Source organism: Engraulis encrasicolus, chromosome 10 (genome assembly GCF_034702125.1).
Source record: "Engraulis encrasicolus isolate BLACKSEA-1 chromosome 10, IST_EnEncr_1.0, whole genome shotgun sequence".
Taxonomy (NCBI): Eukaryota; Metazoa; Chordata; class Actinopteri; order Clupeiformes; family Engraulidae; genus Engraulis; species Engraulis encrasicolus.
In genome coordinates this window covers 43,576,643-43,590,537 of record NC_085866.1, presented here as the reverse complement: position 1 = coordinate 43,590,537, position 13,895 = coordinate 43,576,643, and the positions used below count along the sequence as shown (strand labels likewise).

The following is a 13,895-nucleotide window of genomic DNA, read 5'->3' as shown; positions in this document are numbered from 1 at the left end:
CCTATGCATAAGATTTCCAATTATGACTTCAAACAGTTCTCAGGACAGTACTAGTTGAAGAGGCAAATAGTTTTCTTCTACACCATGCAGAGAGTGGAACCTGCACTTTGGCACAAACTGGCTTGTGTGAATAGTAAACATTCCATCAACAACAACAGTGGGAACAGTATTTTCGTTCCATTCTTTAAGTGTTTTCTTACTGCAGGGCAGAATTTTGCCTTTTGTTTAGGATGTGATCTACACATAGCTTGTGTTTATGCAAATCGTATGTAAAGGTACATGACCCCAGAGTGCCTCAGGGAGTGAATGTATTCCACAAAAGCCTCTGGCCTAACAATATGTTGTGGGGTTTTTTTTACATTTTTTTCCCTCTCTTTTCTTTCTAATATAAGGAGATACAGTATCTGTTTGGCCTTGTAGACTATGCAGTGTGCAGATATTTAACATCCAAAATGGAATATTTTTGCATAGCCTTATAATTTCGAGATACAGTTAGTTATTTCTAAAAGTCATAGCTAAATTATGGTAGCACAGAGCTCAACAGATTTGAATAATACTATGCCCTGGTTAATTCTGCCATATCTGTGTTTACTTTAATTCTGCAAGGCGCCCAGGGTATTGTTTATGTAAAGTGAATCGCAAGTAATACATACACAAAGTGAAATAGAACTCTGAGATTTCTTTCGCATAACTTAACCATCGAATAAATAGCAGTTTTGCAGTGAGGACGATTGAATAATGGATTGCTACAGTTTGACAGAAAATGGCAGCATATATAATCTTTATTATGTAGACAAGCACAGTTCTGCGCCAAACTTAAACTCTGTACTGGTGATGTGAGAGGTTCAGAGGCATTGCCTGATATGTTATATTTGTTACAGTTGAATATTTCTGTTGGGTAGGCAAGATACGATCCAAAAGTTGACATCAACAGTTGTAATTCAAACTGACAAACTGCGATAAGTAAGCGACCAATCAAAGTGTTGGGAGTTGTTTACTATGTGCCAGCACACTGCTGCAACTTTTTTCACCCACCCAGATTCTGGTTGAGAAACAGTACAGTGTATTTTCTACCTGATTTGTTTGTCAGCACTGGTACTCTTTTTTGACTGCCGTTGTTTTCCATTCCACACTAATGCTATGCTACTGTAACTACTGTAACTAACTGTTTCGAACCCTCAACCTTTCAACAAGCTTCAGTATTGGAGGCAGACACGTTACCAAGTGAGCTAAAAGCAGGGTGATTCACTCAGTTAGTAGTGTCCTGTCTCTTTATGAGACCTGGGGAAGGAGGTTTACTAATATTTCATGACGAGCTAAGCTATTCTTGTTGGCTTCTACTGCACTACAAAGGCCAACCGGAGAGGTCACTAAGGGCCTTAAGGCCTGGACACATCTAACCAGCATCAAAACACTCGCATCAACACAGGTCAACAGTAGCCATACTGTACGTATATCATGCAACAGTATTTGGGCGGAAAAATACTCCACTCAAACACTGCACAGAGACAACACAGAAAGGCCAGCTACCACCATATCCCATACCAAGCATATTAACATATAGTCACAAAGTCACAAAGTCAGAGTCACAAAGAATAGAGAATATACGTATAGTGGTATAGAAGCTGTTGTAGAAATATGAATTTTATGGGGAAGGTGAACTGCGGGTGGAAAGAACATTATCAGCCCCATCATACATGCAAAAGCAGAAACATTAGCTACCAGGATTGTATCCCCATAGGGGCATGTCAGAGGATAACAAACAAACAAACCCTATAAGGGCGTCAAGAGTGTGCTGAAAACGATGAGGAAAAAGAGATTCCCTACGCATTCAATTCAGAAATGAAATCAAAATAATCACTCTAATGAAGCAGCTCATTAACAATGACCAAAAAGTGGTGCTTCTGACACAGCTATCTAGGGACTGTTGTGTTGCAATTTAGTTATAAACTAGGCCTGGGAATGACAGTTCTTTAGAAACCTCTGAACCAGTTGTGCTTCGTTAAAATGTGTGTCAGTGTCAGAATGGAGTGCCTTACATGAAAGCGCTTCATTTCTTTCATCACAACTGGTCAAAATTCCACATGGTTTAGCCTTGTCAGCGACAGGCTTTGTAGCAGGCCATTACCCAAGTTTCAGTGAGTTATCTTTCTCCGTAGATATTTACTTTGAGGAAAGCAGTATGTGGCTCTACTACAACACAAGAATGGGTTTGGCTTGATAGCTCGGCGGAAAACCTATAGAGAACCTATTATTATGAACTGTTTATTGGTGGTCGTGTAATTGGCAAGCCAATGAATAGCAATAAATAAGGAAGTAATATTCTGTATAAGGCAGTCACAACACTGTTATTATTGCCAGAGTCGTACATTACCTGGCAGCTGTCCGTGTGACTAGAGTAGGGAAGAGGAAATATGGGTATGTGCCATTGTATTGTCCTGTCAGGACTCAAAGCAGCCACTGTGACAAAGACGTGCCATCTGTGGCCTAATCACTTGTGCTCATCAGAAAGGAGATGCCAGAATGACCTCAAAAATCGGGATATCCATGAGGATTTCTTAGTGTTCATTTCTTACAAAAAAATGGAATATCCATGAGAATTTCTTTGTGATCATTTTATTTTGACTCCATTAGCAAATGCTCTGAGAAACTAAAATGGGTTACTGATGGAAGACTATCTGTCTTGCTTTCATCAATTATACAATCCTAAAGGTTTGGCAGTGAAACCCATTCGTAAAATGTACTGTAGGCATTCTGTCACTTCACAATGACCTACGGTAGGACTAATCCATAGCATAGCATGTATCGCCAAAATATGATCAGAATTAGATTTGCAAATTGGGACCTTTTCAAAATATGTTGCAGCCAGCCGTGGAACACGGTAGAGCTGTATAGCCCACTGAAAAGCACTCAATTGTGGGAAATGGCGGTAAAGACCCAGACTAAGTACCTGGGGGTGGCAGTTTCTGCATGTTCCCCCAACAGTCAAAGCAGGTGTGAATAATAGGGTCTTGGAGAGGGCATCATGAATATACAATTCACTTTAAACAATATAACGCCTCATTGCTTTCTGTCAAGGTAAAGTGTTTGTGTTGCGTAATGTTTTGTGTCGTGACATATGCATTAGCGGCCTATTTGACATGGCCCGTGACCCTCGAGAGTTCCCGTAGAGTTCACGCAGCTGTTTTTTTATCGATTCATATTTAAATTTGCATTTTAAGTATTTCACTTCTGTTCATCACGGTGCTTAAATTGTGCTGCGGTTGGAAGTTGAATGGCTCTCATTCTCTTGTTTAACCCCCCCCCACATACACACACACACACACACTCATTTCCTCTTATGAGCTTTGAATGCAGTGAGGATGTTGATGCTGACAGCTTTTTCAGCTTGTGATATATTATATAGACAAGAGAATATGATTTCTTGTTGAAGGATAAAGTCTTCAAGGCGCTGTATCAGCAAAAGGTTTATTTTGTATACACAACCCCACGGTGTGTGTGTGTGTGTGTGTGTGTGTGTGTGTGTGTGTGTGTGTGTGTGTGTGTGTGTGTGTGTGTGTGTGTGTGTGTGTGTGTGTGTGTGTGTGTGTGTGTGTGTGTGTGTGTGTGTGCGTGCGCCTGTGTGTGTGATCTCTGTGCATCAGGAAATGGAAAATGCTGTGGTGTACTGTACGTTATGCATTTTCACCTTGAGTTTCACATGTTACCTTTGAGCAGCCCTGATTGTCATGGATGTGCACACCTCCTCCTAATCTCTCTGTATCTTGCATCTGATGTCTGATGGGCATGAAAATGGCTCAAATGTTGCCCGAGCCAGCCAACGCCGCTGTGTGTGTCTGTATGCACCTCTCCGCCTGCCCCACAGGCCTCCCATCTGAACCGTGTTTATTTGTAGAACATTGGTTAATGTATCACTCAGCCCAGCCACCCACCACCCAAAAGCCAGCACGGCCGGCAACAGGGAACAGGGAAGGGGGACGGGGCCCAGGGAATTGGGTCCTCATTACATTGTATGATATGTGTTGGGGAGGGGGGTCAAGTGATATTGTCCTGGGCCCAGCCAAAGCTGTCAGCACTGGCTGGGAACATAGAGTGGCCTCGAGTCCAAACCTGTGTGTCAGCCTGATCTCCAAAAATCCTGTGCTCCTGGACGCGGATGTGAAGGACACGAAATCCGTGTCCAGGAGCACGGATTTTGCCAAAATTCCATGCTCCTGGACACAGAATTGTTTTCCGTGCTCCTGGACACGGAATTGTTTTCCATGATGGGCACACGGAAGTGCTTTCTATAGGCTATTACCACAGCACTGTGTTAACTCTATCATTAGAAAATACATACCAAATGCTAATCCTAAACAAAATAATTTAAGTTGTGCCCTGATCAAAACATTCCCTAACCTTAACCTGTCATTAAAGACATATTTTTGAGAAATACCTTTTCCAGTTAGTTGCTAGGCTATCAAATTCATATAATGATTGAAAGAAAACTAGCTGTGCCCAGACCAAATATTTGAAATTAGAAAAATCCTGAGAAAACACAAGACTGTGGAAACATAGAGCTGTGGGAGTATAGAGAGTGCATTCTGTGTGTCCATCACGGAAAATAATTCTGTGTCCAGGAGCACAGAATTTTGTCAAAATCCGTGCTCCTGGACACAGATTTTGTGTCCTTAACATCCGTGTCCAGAAGCACGGAATTTTTGGAGATCATGTTGTGTGTGTCCACTACAATTCACTCCACTGCGTCCAGGCACAGGCAGCGTCTCTCTCACGTGGCTGCGAGCGTGCTGCTTGACTCACTGCCTCAGCACTCCTCTAGCGACATACACAATAAGTGAGTCATGACAACAGCCAGGGGGCCGCTATATTGGTGGTGGGATGTTACTGATGGGCAGGGCTGGTTTAGGACCAAAAATCCACTAGGGCACTTTTGGCTGAAACTGCCCGCTCACATCTACAAGTTCTTTTCGTGTTATATCGTGCTTGACTCAATCGACTGTCTATATTGAAGATGAATCAGTGGGGCCGCCCCCATAAACTTTGGGCCAGTCCCTATGAATAAACAGGCCCACTTGTGGCTCAATCGGCTGGGCACTCGACTGCTACACCGGCGACGCAGGTTCGATTCCGTCGCGAGGCCGTTTGCCGAGCCCTCCCCACTAATTTCCTGTCACTCCTCACTGTCTCAAGCCCAAAAATATATATATTAAACTAGAAATGCACTCAGAGAGTGCAGATCTGGCCCTACCGTGGCACAAATGGTAGGGCACTTGTCCACTACGTGGCTGACCCGGGTTCGATTCTGGCTCGGGTCCTTTGCCGGATCCTTCCCCGTCTGTCTCTCCCAACTTGCTTCCTGATTCTCTTCCACTATCCTGTCATATAAATATAGGCTTAAAAAACCCCAAAAACATACTTAAAAAAGAGAGTGCAGATCTCCGCCAACAAGGTTTGATAGAACATCTGTCTATCTTACACCCTATTTTGTAAAAGTCTCTCTGCCTTCTTTTTGTGGAATTAGAAACTGGAATGTCAAAATCTGCCCTATCCCACAATGGTGAAGAAAAAATCCTGGGTCCACTCCAGACACCAAAATTGAATCCCTTGTCCCTTTGGTCATTTCCAACAACTCCACAAAGCTTCATCCAAATCTGTTCATAACTTTTTGTGTTATCCTGCTGACAGACAGAAACAAACAAACAGACAGACAGACAAACTGACGTGACCAAAAACATAACCTCCTTGGCGGAGGTAAAAATAAACACGCAAAAAGGCAACAGTATTTGACCCTTTGGACTGTCAGCCTATTGGTAAAATGCCCTGTATGCCAGCTTTACCAGTGCAGCCCTGCTGCTGGTGGGCCACTACGCTTCGCTTATACTATACCAGACAAAACTACACTGCATTACGCTACAGCAGCGTGATGAACGGGCATGCGGGGGAGGCCCGCTTCCAGGCTTTGTCAGCCAAAGTGTCATGGCTTCCGTCAGGCGCGCATAACGCACGCACCCCCAGTTCCTGTTTCCTAGCATTTTATGAAGTTGCATTGAAAGTCCTTTGTGAATCATGAGCTACACACATCGGCTCAATTTCATTGGGGGAGGGGGAGGGAGAGTGGGTTGTGACTGAATGTCCTGCCAACAAAAAGTAATGGAAAGAGGTGAACAAAATAACACTGAAAACAGACAGTAATGTGTTTGAAGAGATGATTCACTGCAACACCACAGCTGTGTGTGTGTGTGTGTGTGTGTGTGTGTGTGTGTGTGTGTGTGTGTGTGTGTGTGTGTGTGTGTGTGTGTGTGTGTGTGTGTGTGTGTGCGTGCGTCTGCGTGTGTTTCAACTTAACAGGTGAAGATCAGGCTGATAAACCATGACACACAAAGCGTTCGCGTTGACTGATGGAACCGTTACCTCCCACACAAAGGCGTTGTCTTGTTAGACTTCATGAAACACAATGTCTGTTTTTGTCTTCCTTGATTTTTTTTAGGGTTTTTTTCTTAATGCTCCCCAATTTGCAGCCGGCTACGTGCTAAGTGTCCCTCAATGCTCATTCACTCCAGTGTGATTTGTGTACACTCATTGTGCTTCCTCATAATGTGCACTTGTTACTGTGCACGTGCTGTGATCTGTCATTGGGTGGGAGACCAAGAATATTTGTGTGTGTGTGCTCCACACAATTTCAAAATCCTAAAAGTGCACAATGTTTTCCATTTGCTTGCACAAGTTTCGTTCAGAAATTCCTGGAGGTACAGTAGATGCCGAATTTCCAGTATTTTGTTTGGGATCCCACCCCTGGATGGATATCTCGGAATTGTGCCCTGATCTGTGCCAAGTGTAACTGGTCATCGTGCCACCAGGAATGGGTTGGCCAGTGCCAGCTGGGGTTTCGAAAGAAGATCCCTCCTCCTCCATGTTTCCAGTATTTTGTGACTCAATATATATATATTTATTTATTTATTTTTCCACTGAAACAAATAGAACTGTGGCCTCATCTGCATCTATCAATTATCTAAGTGTTGTGTGACTGACTTTTATTGTTACCTGTACTGGCCATGAAATAGCCACAGCTGCCTAATTGGCCTTAAATGCAAACAAACAAGCTATGGTGACTTGTGTCATAGCATTTGCTGAACTCGCTTCACACATTTCTCGTTGAATGGGAAAGCTAGTGAAAAGAGGACAGCCAGCCTGAATCCAGTCAGCCTGAATCTACAGCACAAGTATGCCTTTGTCCCCCTCCCCCATTCCCAATGGCTAGACAGTAGCATCAAATCTTACATGTTCTATTGTTTCAGACATACAGTATAAACGTTTTTACAAAAGAAACTAAGATTTTATATAACTCAAAGACATAATGAACGTCATACATGCTCTAGACAGTAAATTTCACAATATTAATTCAGCACTTGAAAGTCAATTTAACACTTTCTAGAGTGCATTTGGTCCCAGAGTACTCTCGTCAGTGTTGAATGAGCGCTGCAGTGTTCACTGTGTTGCTAGCTGTGGCCTGTGAGCGAGTGAGAGCTGTGTTTGGGTGAACCAAAAGACAGGAAGACAGAAAAGAGTATGTTCATCATCACCACTAAGCACAGTCATCAACTTCATCAGTGCCACAGGGGACTTGCCCACACAATGGGCCATCACACAAGAAAGCCTCTTTGCCGCTGTGCTTGGAGTGCTTACAGTCTGCGCCGTTTCCTAGAAATAGAAGGAACTTTCAGGAAGTTGTTGTATGTCAGCTCTCTGAATTCCCCTCTTTGTGTGGATCTGTGTGTGTGTGGAGGGGGAGTGTGTGTGTGTGTGTGTGTGTGTGTGTGTGTGTGTGTGTGTGTGTGTGTGTGTGTGTGTGTGTGTGTGTGTGTGTGTGTGTGTGTGTGTGTGTGTGTGTGTGTGTGTGTGTGTGTGTGTGTGTGTGGAGGGGGAGTGTGTGTGTGTGTGTGTGTGTGTGTGTGTGTGTGTGTGGTAGCAGGGTCTGTGTGCGTGCGTGCGTGCGTGCGTGGGTGGCAGTGCAGTAGCTGCCTGATTCTTCTCGGGCCGTCCGGGTGTGTATTGGTGGACGGGTCATTATCAGCTGTTGTGCGGCGCAATATGATTCATGGATGTGAAGATTTCCTTTCAGTTGTCCTTGGACTTTCCATGGGGACGGTACAAAAATGGCAACATATTTCTTCCCCCGTAGCGAGAGAGAGAGAGGAGAGGAGTGGATAGAAGAGGAGAGGCGAAGGCGTGAATGTCCAGACAAGATATGAATATCCTACACACCTTATAAGAGCAAGAAGCTCTGTTTGACGCCTACAGTGTTCCATGGCTGTACTGAGGACTTGTTACTCTCCACTTTCCCTAAGCCATTGGGTTTCATTGTAATACTTTGTATCACTATCAATTTAACACTATATCATGCAGCTGTACACATATCTGGGTACTTTTTTTAACAGTAACTAGACTGTACTAAACCAGGATAGGAAGTACAATACTCCCTAAAACGAATTGAACCTAAAAAAAACACTGCATGCTGTCATGCCAAAGCATCTTCCTCCCTCTCTTGTTCTTCACTGCTCTGCAATGCATGGACAGTATAATCCCTGCTGCCAAACGTAGACATGTATAGAGAAACAGCTTGCCTGCTCTCTTATTTCCTGCCTCAGCTCCCTTCACACATGTTGCCCTTCTAGCGTGCAACGCGCAACCAGACGCCACAATGCGCCCGGCGCTAGGCTCCAGCGCTGGAGAGAGAGGGACAGACGGGCACGGGGAAGGCCAGCCAGGCAGGCATCGGGCATCTGGGGCAGGCTGCATGCACAGGGGATGGAAACACGGCAGCATGATCAGCGCTTTCTAAAAATAGCCCCCGCAGTGCCCAAAATCCACACACACAGGGCCGTCTGCACCCGATATAGCCTCTGGGGGGCTTTGAAGCGGAGCAGGGGGGCGCTAAGTATATCACTTTTTTTTTTTTTTGCCAGCACCCAGTGTGGCCGCGGCGGGCCGCCAGTGCCTTTAAATAGCCGGCTGGCTGTATTGAACTTGAGACATTATGTAAGAGGATGGAGTTCGCTCCTCGCTGTGTTCGGGGGCACGTGGGGGCCCTGTGTTCAAACCCCCCCACCCCCGCCCCCACGCACACACAAACCCACCATGACATCCTAAACCACCACCCCCTCCCTCCTTTCCCCCTTGTGTCCCTAGTACACTGCCTGTTCCCCAGCCTGTACGCCTGCCCTGCTGCCTGCCTGCCTGCCTGCCTGCCTGCCTCCTGTCATGACCACTCTGGCCACACTTCAGCCCCTCTGCTCAGGCAGACAGTCTAGCGAGTGCATGCAAGTATCAGCTGCAGAAGCTCTACACTTGACTGCACAGCGGTGGGCAGAGAGAGAGAGGGAGGGAGAGGGAGCTGGCTGGCTGGCTGGCTGGCTGGCTGGGGAGACGTTATTCTAGGAAAGCCACCCAAGCAGACAGGCTGTGCCAACACATCAGTACAGAGCAACTCACGGATGACCTCAATAGGGCCAACAAATGGAACACACTGATATCAAAGACACGCAATATACTTTCTAAACTTTTTTTCTCTGCTTTTTTTCATCCGCTGGTAATAGTTTTAGCTCTTTTATATCTGATAGTAGTGCAGTTTTTTTTACATATACTATATCTGATAGTACTACAGCTTTTTTGGTCTTCTGAATCACCTCAGCTATGGGGTCAGACTCAAAGAAAAGAAAACACATTAATGGATTTGGGCTGGGTTCAGTTGTGCGTGGTATTATGTGCTAAAAGGCTGAAGGCTCCACGGTTAATAATTAACCGCGCTGAAGTGGTGAACGATAAATACGGACTGCAGATTGACAGCGCGGCGGTTCAGACCGTGGCACTTGCTCCGGCTAAAGGGCGGGCGGCCGTGGCCCTCATTTTAAGAGATCTTGGCACATGCCGTCTATCCACCCGGCTATAGGGACCAACAGAAACACACCCTCTCATTTTTTTTTGGTTCAGTACAGTAGCCCCAGTTATCTCCGTTTGACAGGCGGTGCTTTCCCTGTGGCATGACCAGTGTGTCAGTGTGTGATGGAAAGGTCACAAACCGAGGAGGAGTTGCTTCTAACTATTAGCGGTAGTTGCCATGACACACACTGAGAAGGCTGCAAAACAGGCAGGGCTGGCAATGCAAGCAGCACACAGCTCCATGGCTTCTGGATAAAGCTTAACTAGCGGCTTAGGGCCGCAACAAACTCTTTATAATAAGCCACGTTCATGCCTCAGTGTCAGGGTGCGTGTTGGGTGGGTGGGGGTGGTGGTATGGTGGTTGTGGGTGGTGGTACAAAAGTCTGATCCCTGTTTGGTGACTTCTTGAAAGGCCTGACCTACTTGTATCTGTCACAGCAGCATTATGCTGGGACTAGCCTAGGCAACCCTCTGGAATCTGCAAGGGGACCTTTGCACTGTAATTTTTTTTCTTCCAGTTCTAACTAAGCTTTTCGGTCTGTTTGTGTGTCTGACACTTGCCAAGTTTGACTGAGGGTATTGCATTGATTGGTCGCCGTTGGCTTGCACATCTTGTTTCCTTAAAAAGTTGTCCAGTGAATTCACCTCTAATCCCCAACAATATAACTTTGAGTATCTAACATCTGCTCTAAAGCCCCTAAATCATGTAGGGGGGCTTTGTTGCTGTCTGGCCAGGGGCCTATGTAGTCATGATCTGTCCCTGGTCATGTACTCTAGAGAGGTAGAGTACAGTAACTCAGTACAGTACAGTACAGTATAGTACAGTACAGTCAGTGTTCTGGGATATTTTTATAACAGAAAAATGGCACCAGCTGCCGCCCACTGTCCTCCAATAATGAGTGCAATGATAAAGTCAAGGCAAGTGTGTGTGTGTGTGTGTGTGTGTGTGTGTGTGTGTGTGTGTGTGTGTGTGTGTGTGTGTGTGTGTGTGTGTGTGTGTGTGTGTGTGTGTGTGTGTGTGTGTGTGTGTGTGTGTGTGTGTGTGTGTGTGTGTGTGTGTGTGTGTGCATGTACAATAGCAGGGTATGTGTTTCTGTGTGCATGCATGCATGCTCAGGCGTGTGTGTGTGTGTGTGTGTGTGTGTGTGTGTGTGTGTGTGTGTGTGTGTGTGTGTGTGTGTGTGTGTGTTTGCATGCATGTGTTTATGTGTGTGTTTGTGTGTCTGTGTGTGTCTCTGTGTGCTTTTACGTGTGTGTGTGTGTGTGTGTGTGTGTGTGTGTGTGTGTGTGTGTGTGTGTGTGTGTGTGTGTGTGTGTGTGTGTGTGTGCATGTGTGTGTGCGTGCGCACATGGCCATATGTGTGTGTGTGTGTGTGTGTGTGTGTGTGTGTGTGTGTGTGTGTGTGTGTGTGTGCATGTGTGTGTGCGTGCGCACATGGCCATATGTGTGTGTGTGTGTGTGTGTGTGTGTGTGTGTGTGTGTGTTTGCATGCATGTGTTTATGTATGTGTTTGTGTGTCTGTGTGTGTCTGTGTGTGCTTTTACGTGTGTGTGTGTGTGTGTGTGTGTGTGTGTGTGTGTGTGTGTGTGTGTGTGTGTGTGTGTGTGTGCTTTTGCATGCATGTGTGTGTGCGTGCGCACATGGCCATATGTGTGTGTGTGTGTGTGTGTGTGTGTGTGTGTGTGTGTGTGTGTGTGTGTGTGTGTGTGTGTGTGTGTGTGTGTGTGTGTGTGGCTGCGTCACATTGGCCCCAGAGCAGAGCAGAGGGGATGGACTGGACAGTTGCTCAGAGGCTGATTGTGCGGCTGGCTCTCCTATCAGGGCAGCTCACACTCATCCAAATCCCAGATTAAACACCCCCGCCTCTCTCTCTCTCTCTCTCTCTCTCTCTCTCTCTCTCTCTCTCTCTCTCTCTCTCTCTCTCTCTCTCTCTCTCTCTTGCTGTCTTGCTCACTCTCTTTTTTCTCTCTCTGGCTCTCACTCACTTTCTGGACTGACTGTCTTTCTTTCTTTCTCTCTCTGACTCTCTCTCTCTCTCTCTCTCTCTCTCTCTCTCTCTCTCTCTCTCTCTCTCTCTCTCTCTCTCTCTCTCTCTCTCTCTCTCTTTCTCTCTCTCTCTCTCTCTGCCGCTCCCCTATCCACCAGTCCAGTCCAGCTCTACAGTACACTTCTACAAGTCCCTGCCCCCTCCCTCTCCTCTCCTCTCTCCTCTCTCCTCCTTGTGTAACTGTACTGATCGTGGATTACTAACCTCTGAGCCAACCCGGAGCTCTCTCAAGCTCCAACCAGAATGGTGAGGTAGGAAAAAAAACTGAATACTAATATCTGCATACTTACATATTTTGGGAGGATGAATGTCTTTCGTGCCTGTGACTTGCTCATGCATACACACGTGTCTGTTGGTCTGTTTGTTTGTTTGCTAAGCCACGAGCGCCAGCAAAGCTGTAACACAAGTTTTCCTTAAGACAATCTGTTGATGCAGGATTTTTTGTCTGTTTTCTATTTTTTTGCACAACCTTAACCTCGCTGCTGCGTTCAACAAGGAGACAGCCAGAGTGAGCCACAGGCAGAGGGAATTACCTATGTGCAAGAGAGAGTAAGAGACAGAAAGAGAGAGAGACACACACACAGAACTAGAGAGAGACAGAGAGTAGAGGAAGGACGTGGATGTTCGGACATGTGCACGGTGCGCTGGGGCCAAGTACAACTGCTGTGGGAGTAAGTTGTCTCCATGTTGTGCTGTGCTTGTGTTGTTGTTTTTGGTGTTTTGGTGACAGCCTGGGTTTTCTGAAATATTGGTGAAGCGTGCGCAACAGGACATGTGTATTGTATACAGAGTTGATATAACATCTTCTAAGGAGGTATGGATGTGTGTGTGTGTGTGTGTGTGTGTGTGTGTGTGTGTGTGTGTGTGTGTGTGTGTGTGTGTGTGTGTGTGTGTGTGTGTGTGTGTGTGTGTGTGTGTGTGTGTGTGTGTGTGTGTGTGTGTGTGTGTGTGTGTGTGTGTGCGCGCGCGCGCGCGCGCGCGCGCGCGCGCGTGCGTGCGTGCGTGCGTGCGTGCGTGGCTGGCTATTGGGCTCCGGGCCTGGTGGTGGTTCATCATCCTCATTGTGGTTTACAGGTGCGCTGCTCTGCTCTGCACTGCACACCAATTAACTTTGCGGTGGGCGGTGGGGAGCCGTCCGTCGCAGCAGCAGGGTGCCATGTCTGCCACGGCTGGCTGAGTCTGACCGAGCTGGGCTGGCCAGAAACCCCTGCATGGGGTTTGCATAAGGCCACTAATGCCTTGGCCTTCTGACCCGACCTTCTTCAACCCCTTTCCTTGGCTTAGTGACCTTTAACCCTTTCTCCCTAGTCAAGTGTGCTGTTGTCTGTGAGAGACCTGGATAGGGCGGCTGCTAACTTGAATTGAATTCACTTGACTTGAACTGGATTCTATAGCGTATCTTTATGGACGCTAGGTTTGGTAAAAGATCCAGTGTCCAGTGTGTTAACAAATTGTGCCTTGCAAACGGGTCCTTTTGCCTCAGTGTTTACAACTACCTGAAATGTTGTGGATTTTAACTAGTCTTAATAGACAGTTTTGAAATAGTCTACTAAGTAGTCTATTTAGGTTTTGAATTCTCAATTATTGGACTTGAAAGTGGGTGAAACTCTGCTGTGTACTGACATGCTGTGTAGTCTTCTGAATTTCTACTGTTCTGTTCTTAATTTCTTCTGAAGTTACGGTATAACCGGCAAGCTATGTTGGAATCGGCGCTGGCAAGTTTGAAGAATGGAAGGGAAATCGTAAAGCACACATTGAACCTTAAATTTGTTGCTGATTCCATTATTTTTGCAGACATACTGTACAGTCCATATGGCTGATGCTTCTTAATGTTACTCATGGGAAATAAGGGATTCGACTGTTCAGCAGTAACTTAAAAGGATGCTTGCTTTAGGAGTAGTATCATGTGTT

At 46.0% G+C, this 13,895-nt stretch overlaps 1 protein-coding gene across 3 annotated transcripts in view; it reads left to right on the top strand.

The window, feature by feature from the left end:
* ptpn11b (protein tyrosine phosphatase non-receptor type 11b) overlaps positions 1 to 13,895 on the top strand; it is a 68,122-nt gene that overhangs the window by 2,009 nt on the left and 52,218 nt on the right. The window contains exon 1 of one of the 3 annotated variants that reach the window (XM_063208974.1): positions 12,070 to 12,235. The exons of the other annotated variants lie outside the window; for them this stretch is intronic. Within the exon in view, the coding sequence (XP_063065044.1) occupies positions 12,228 to 12,235 (8 nt within the window). The 5' untranslated portion in view covers positions 12,070 to 12,227. Of the gene's footprint in view, positions 1 to 12,069; positions 12,236 to 13,895 lie in introns of those variants that run through there. 3 annotated transcript variants of the gene reach the window in all.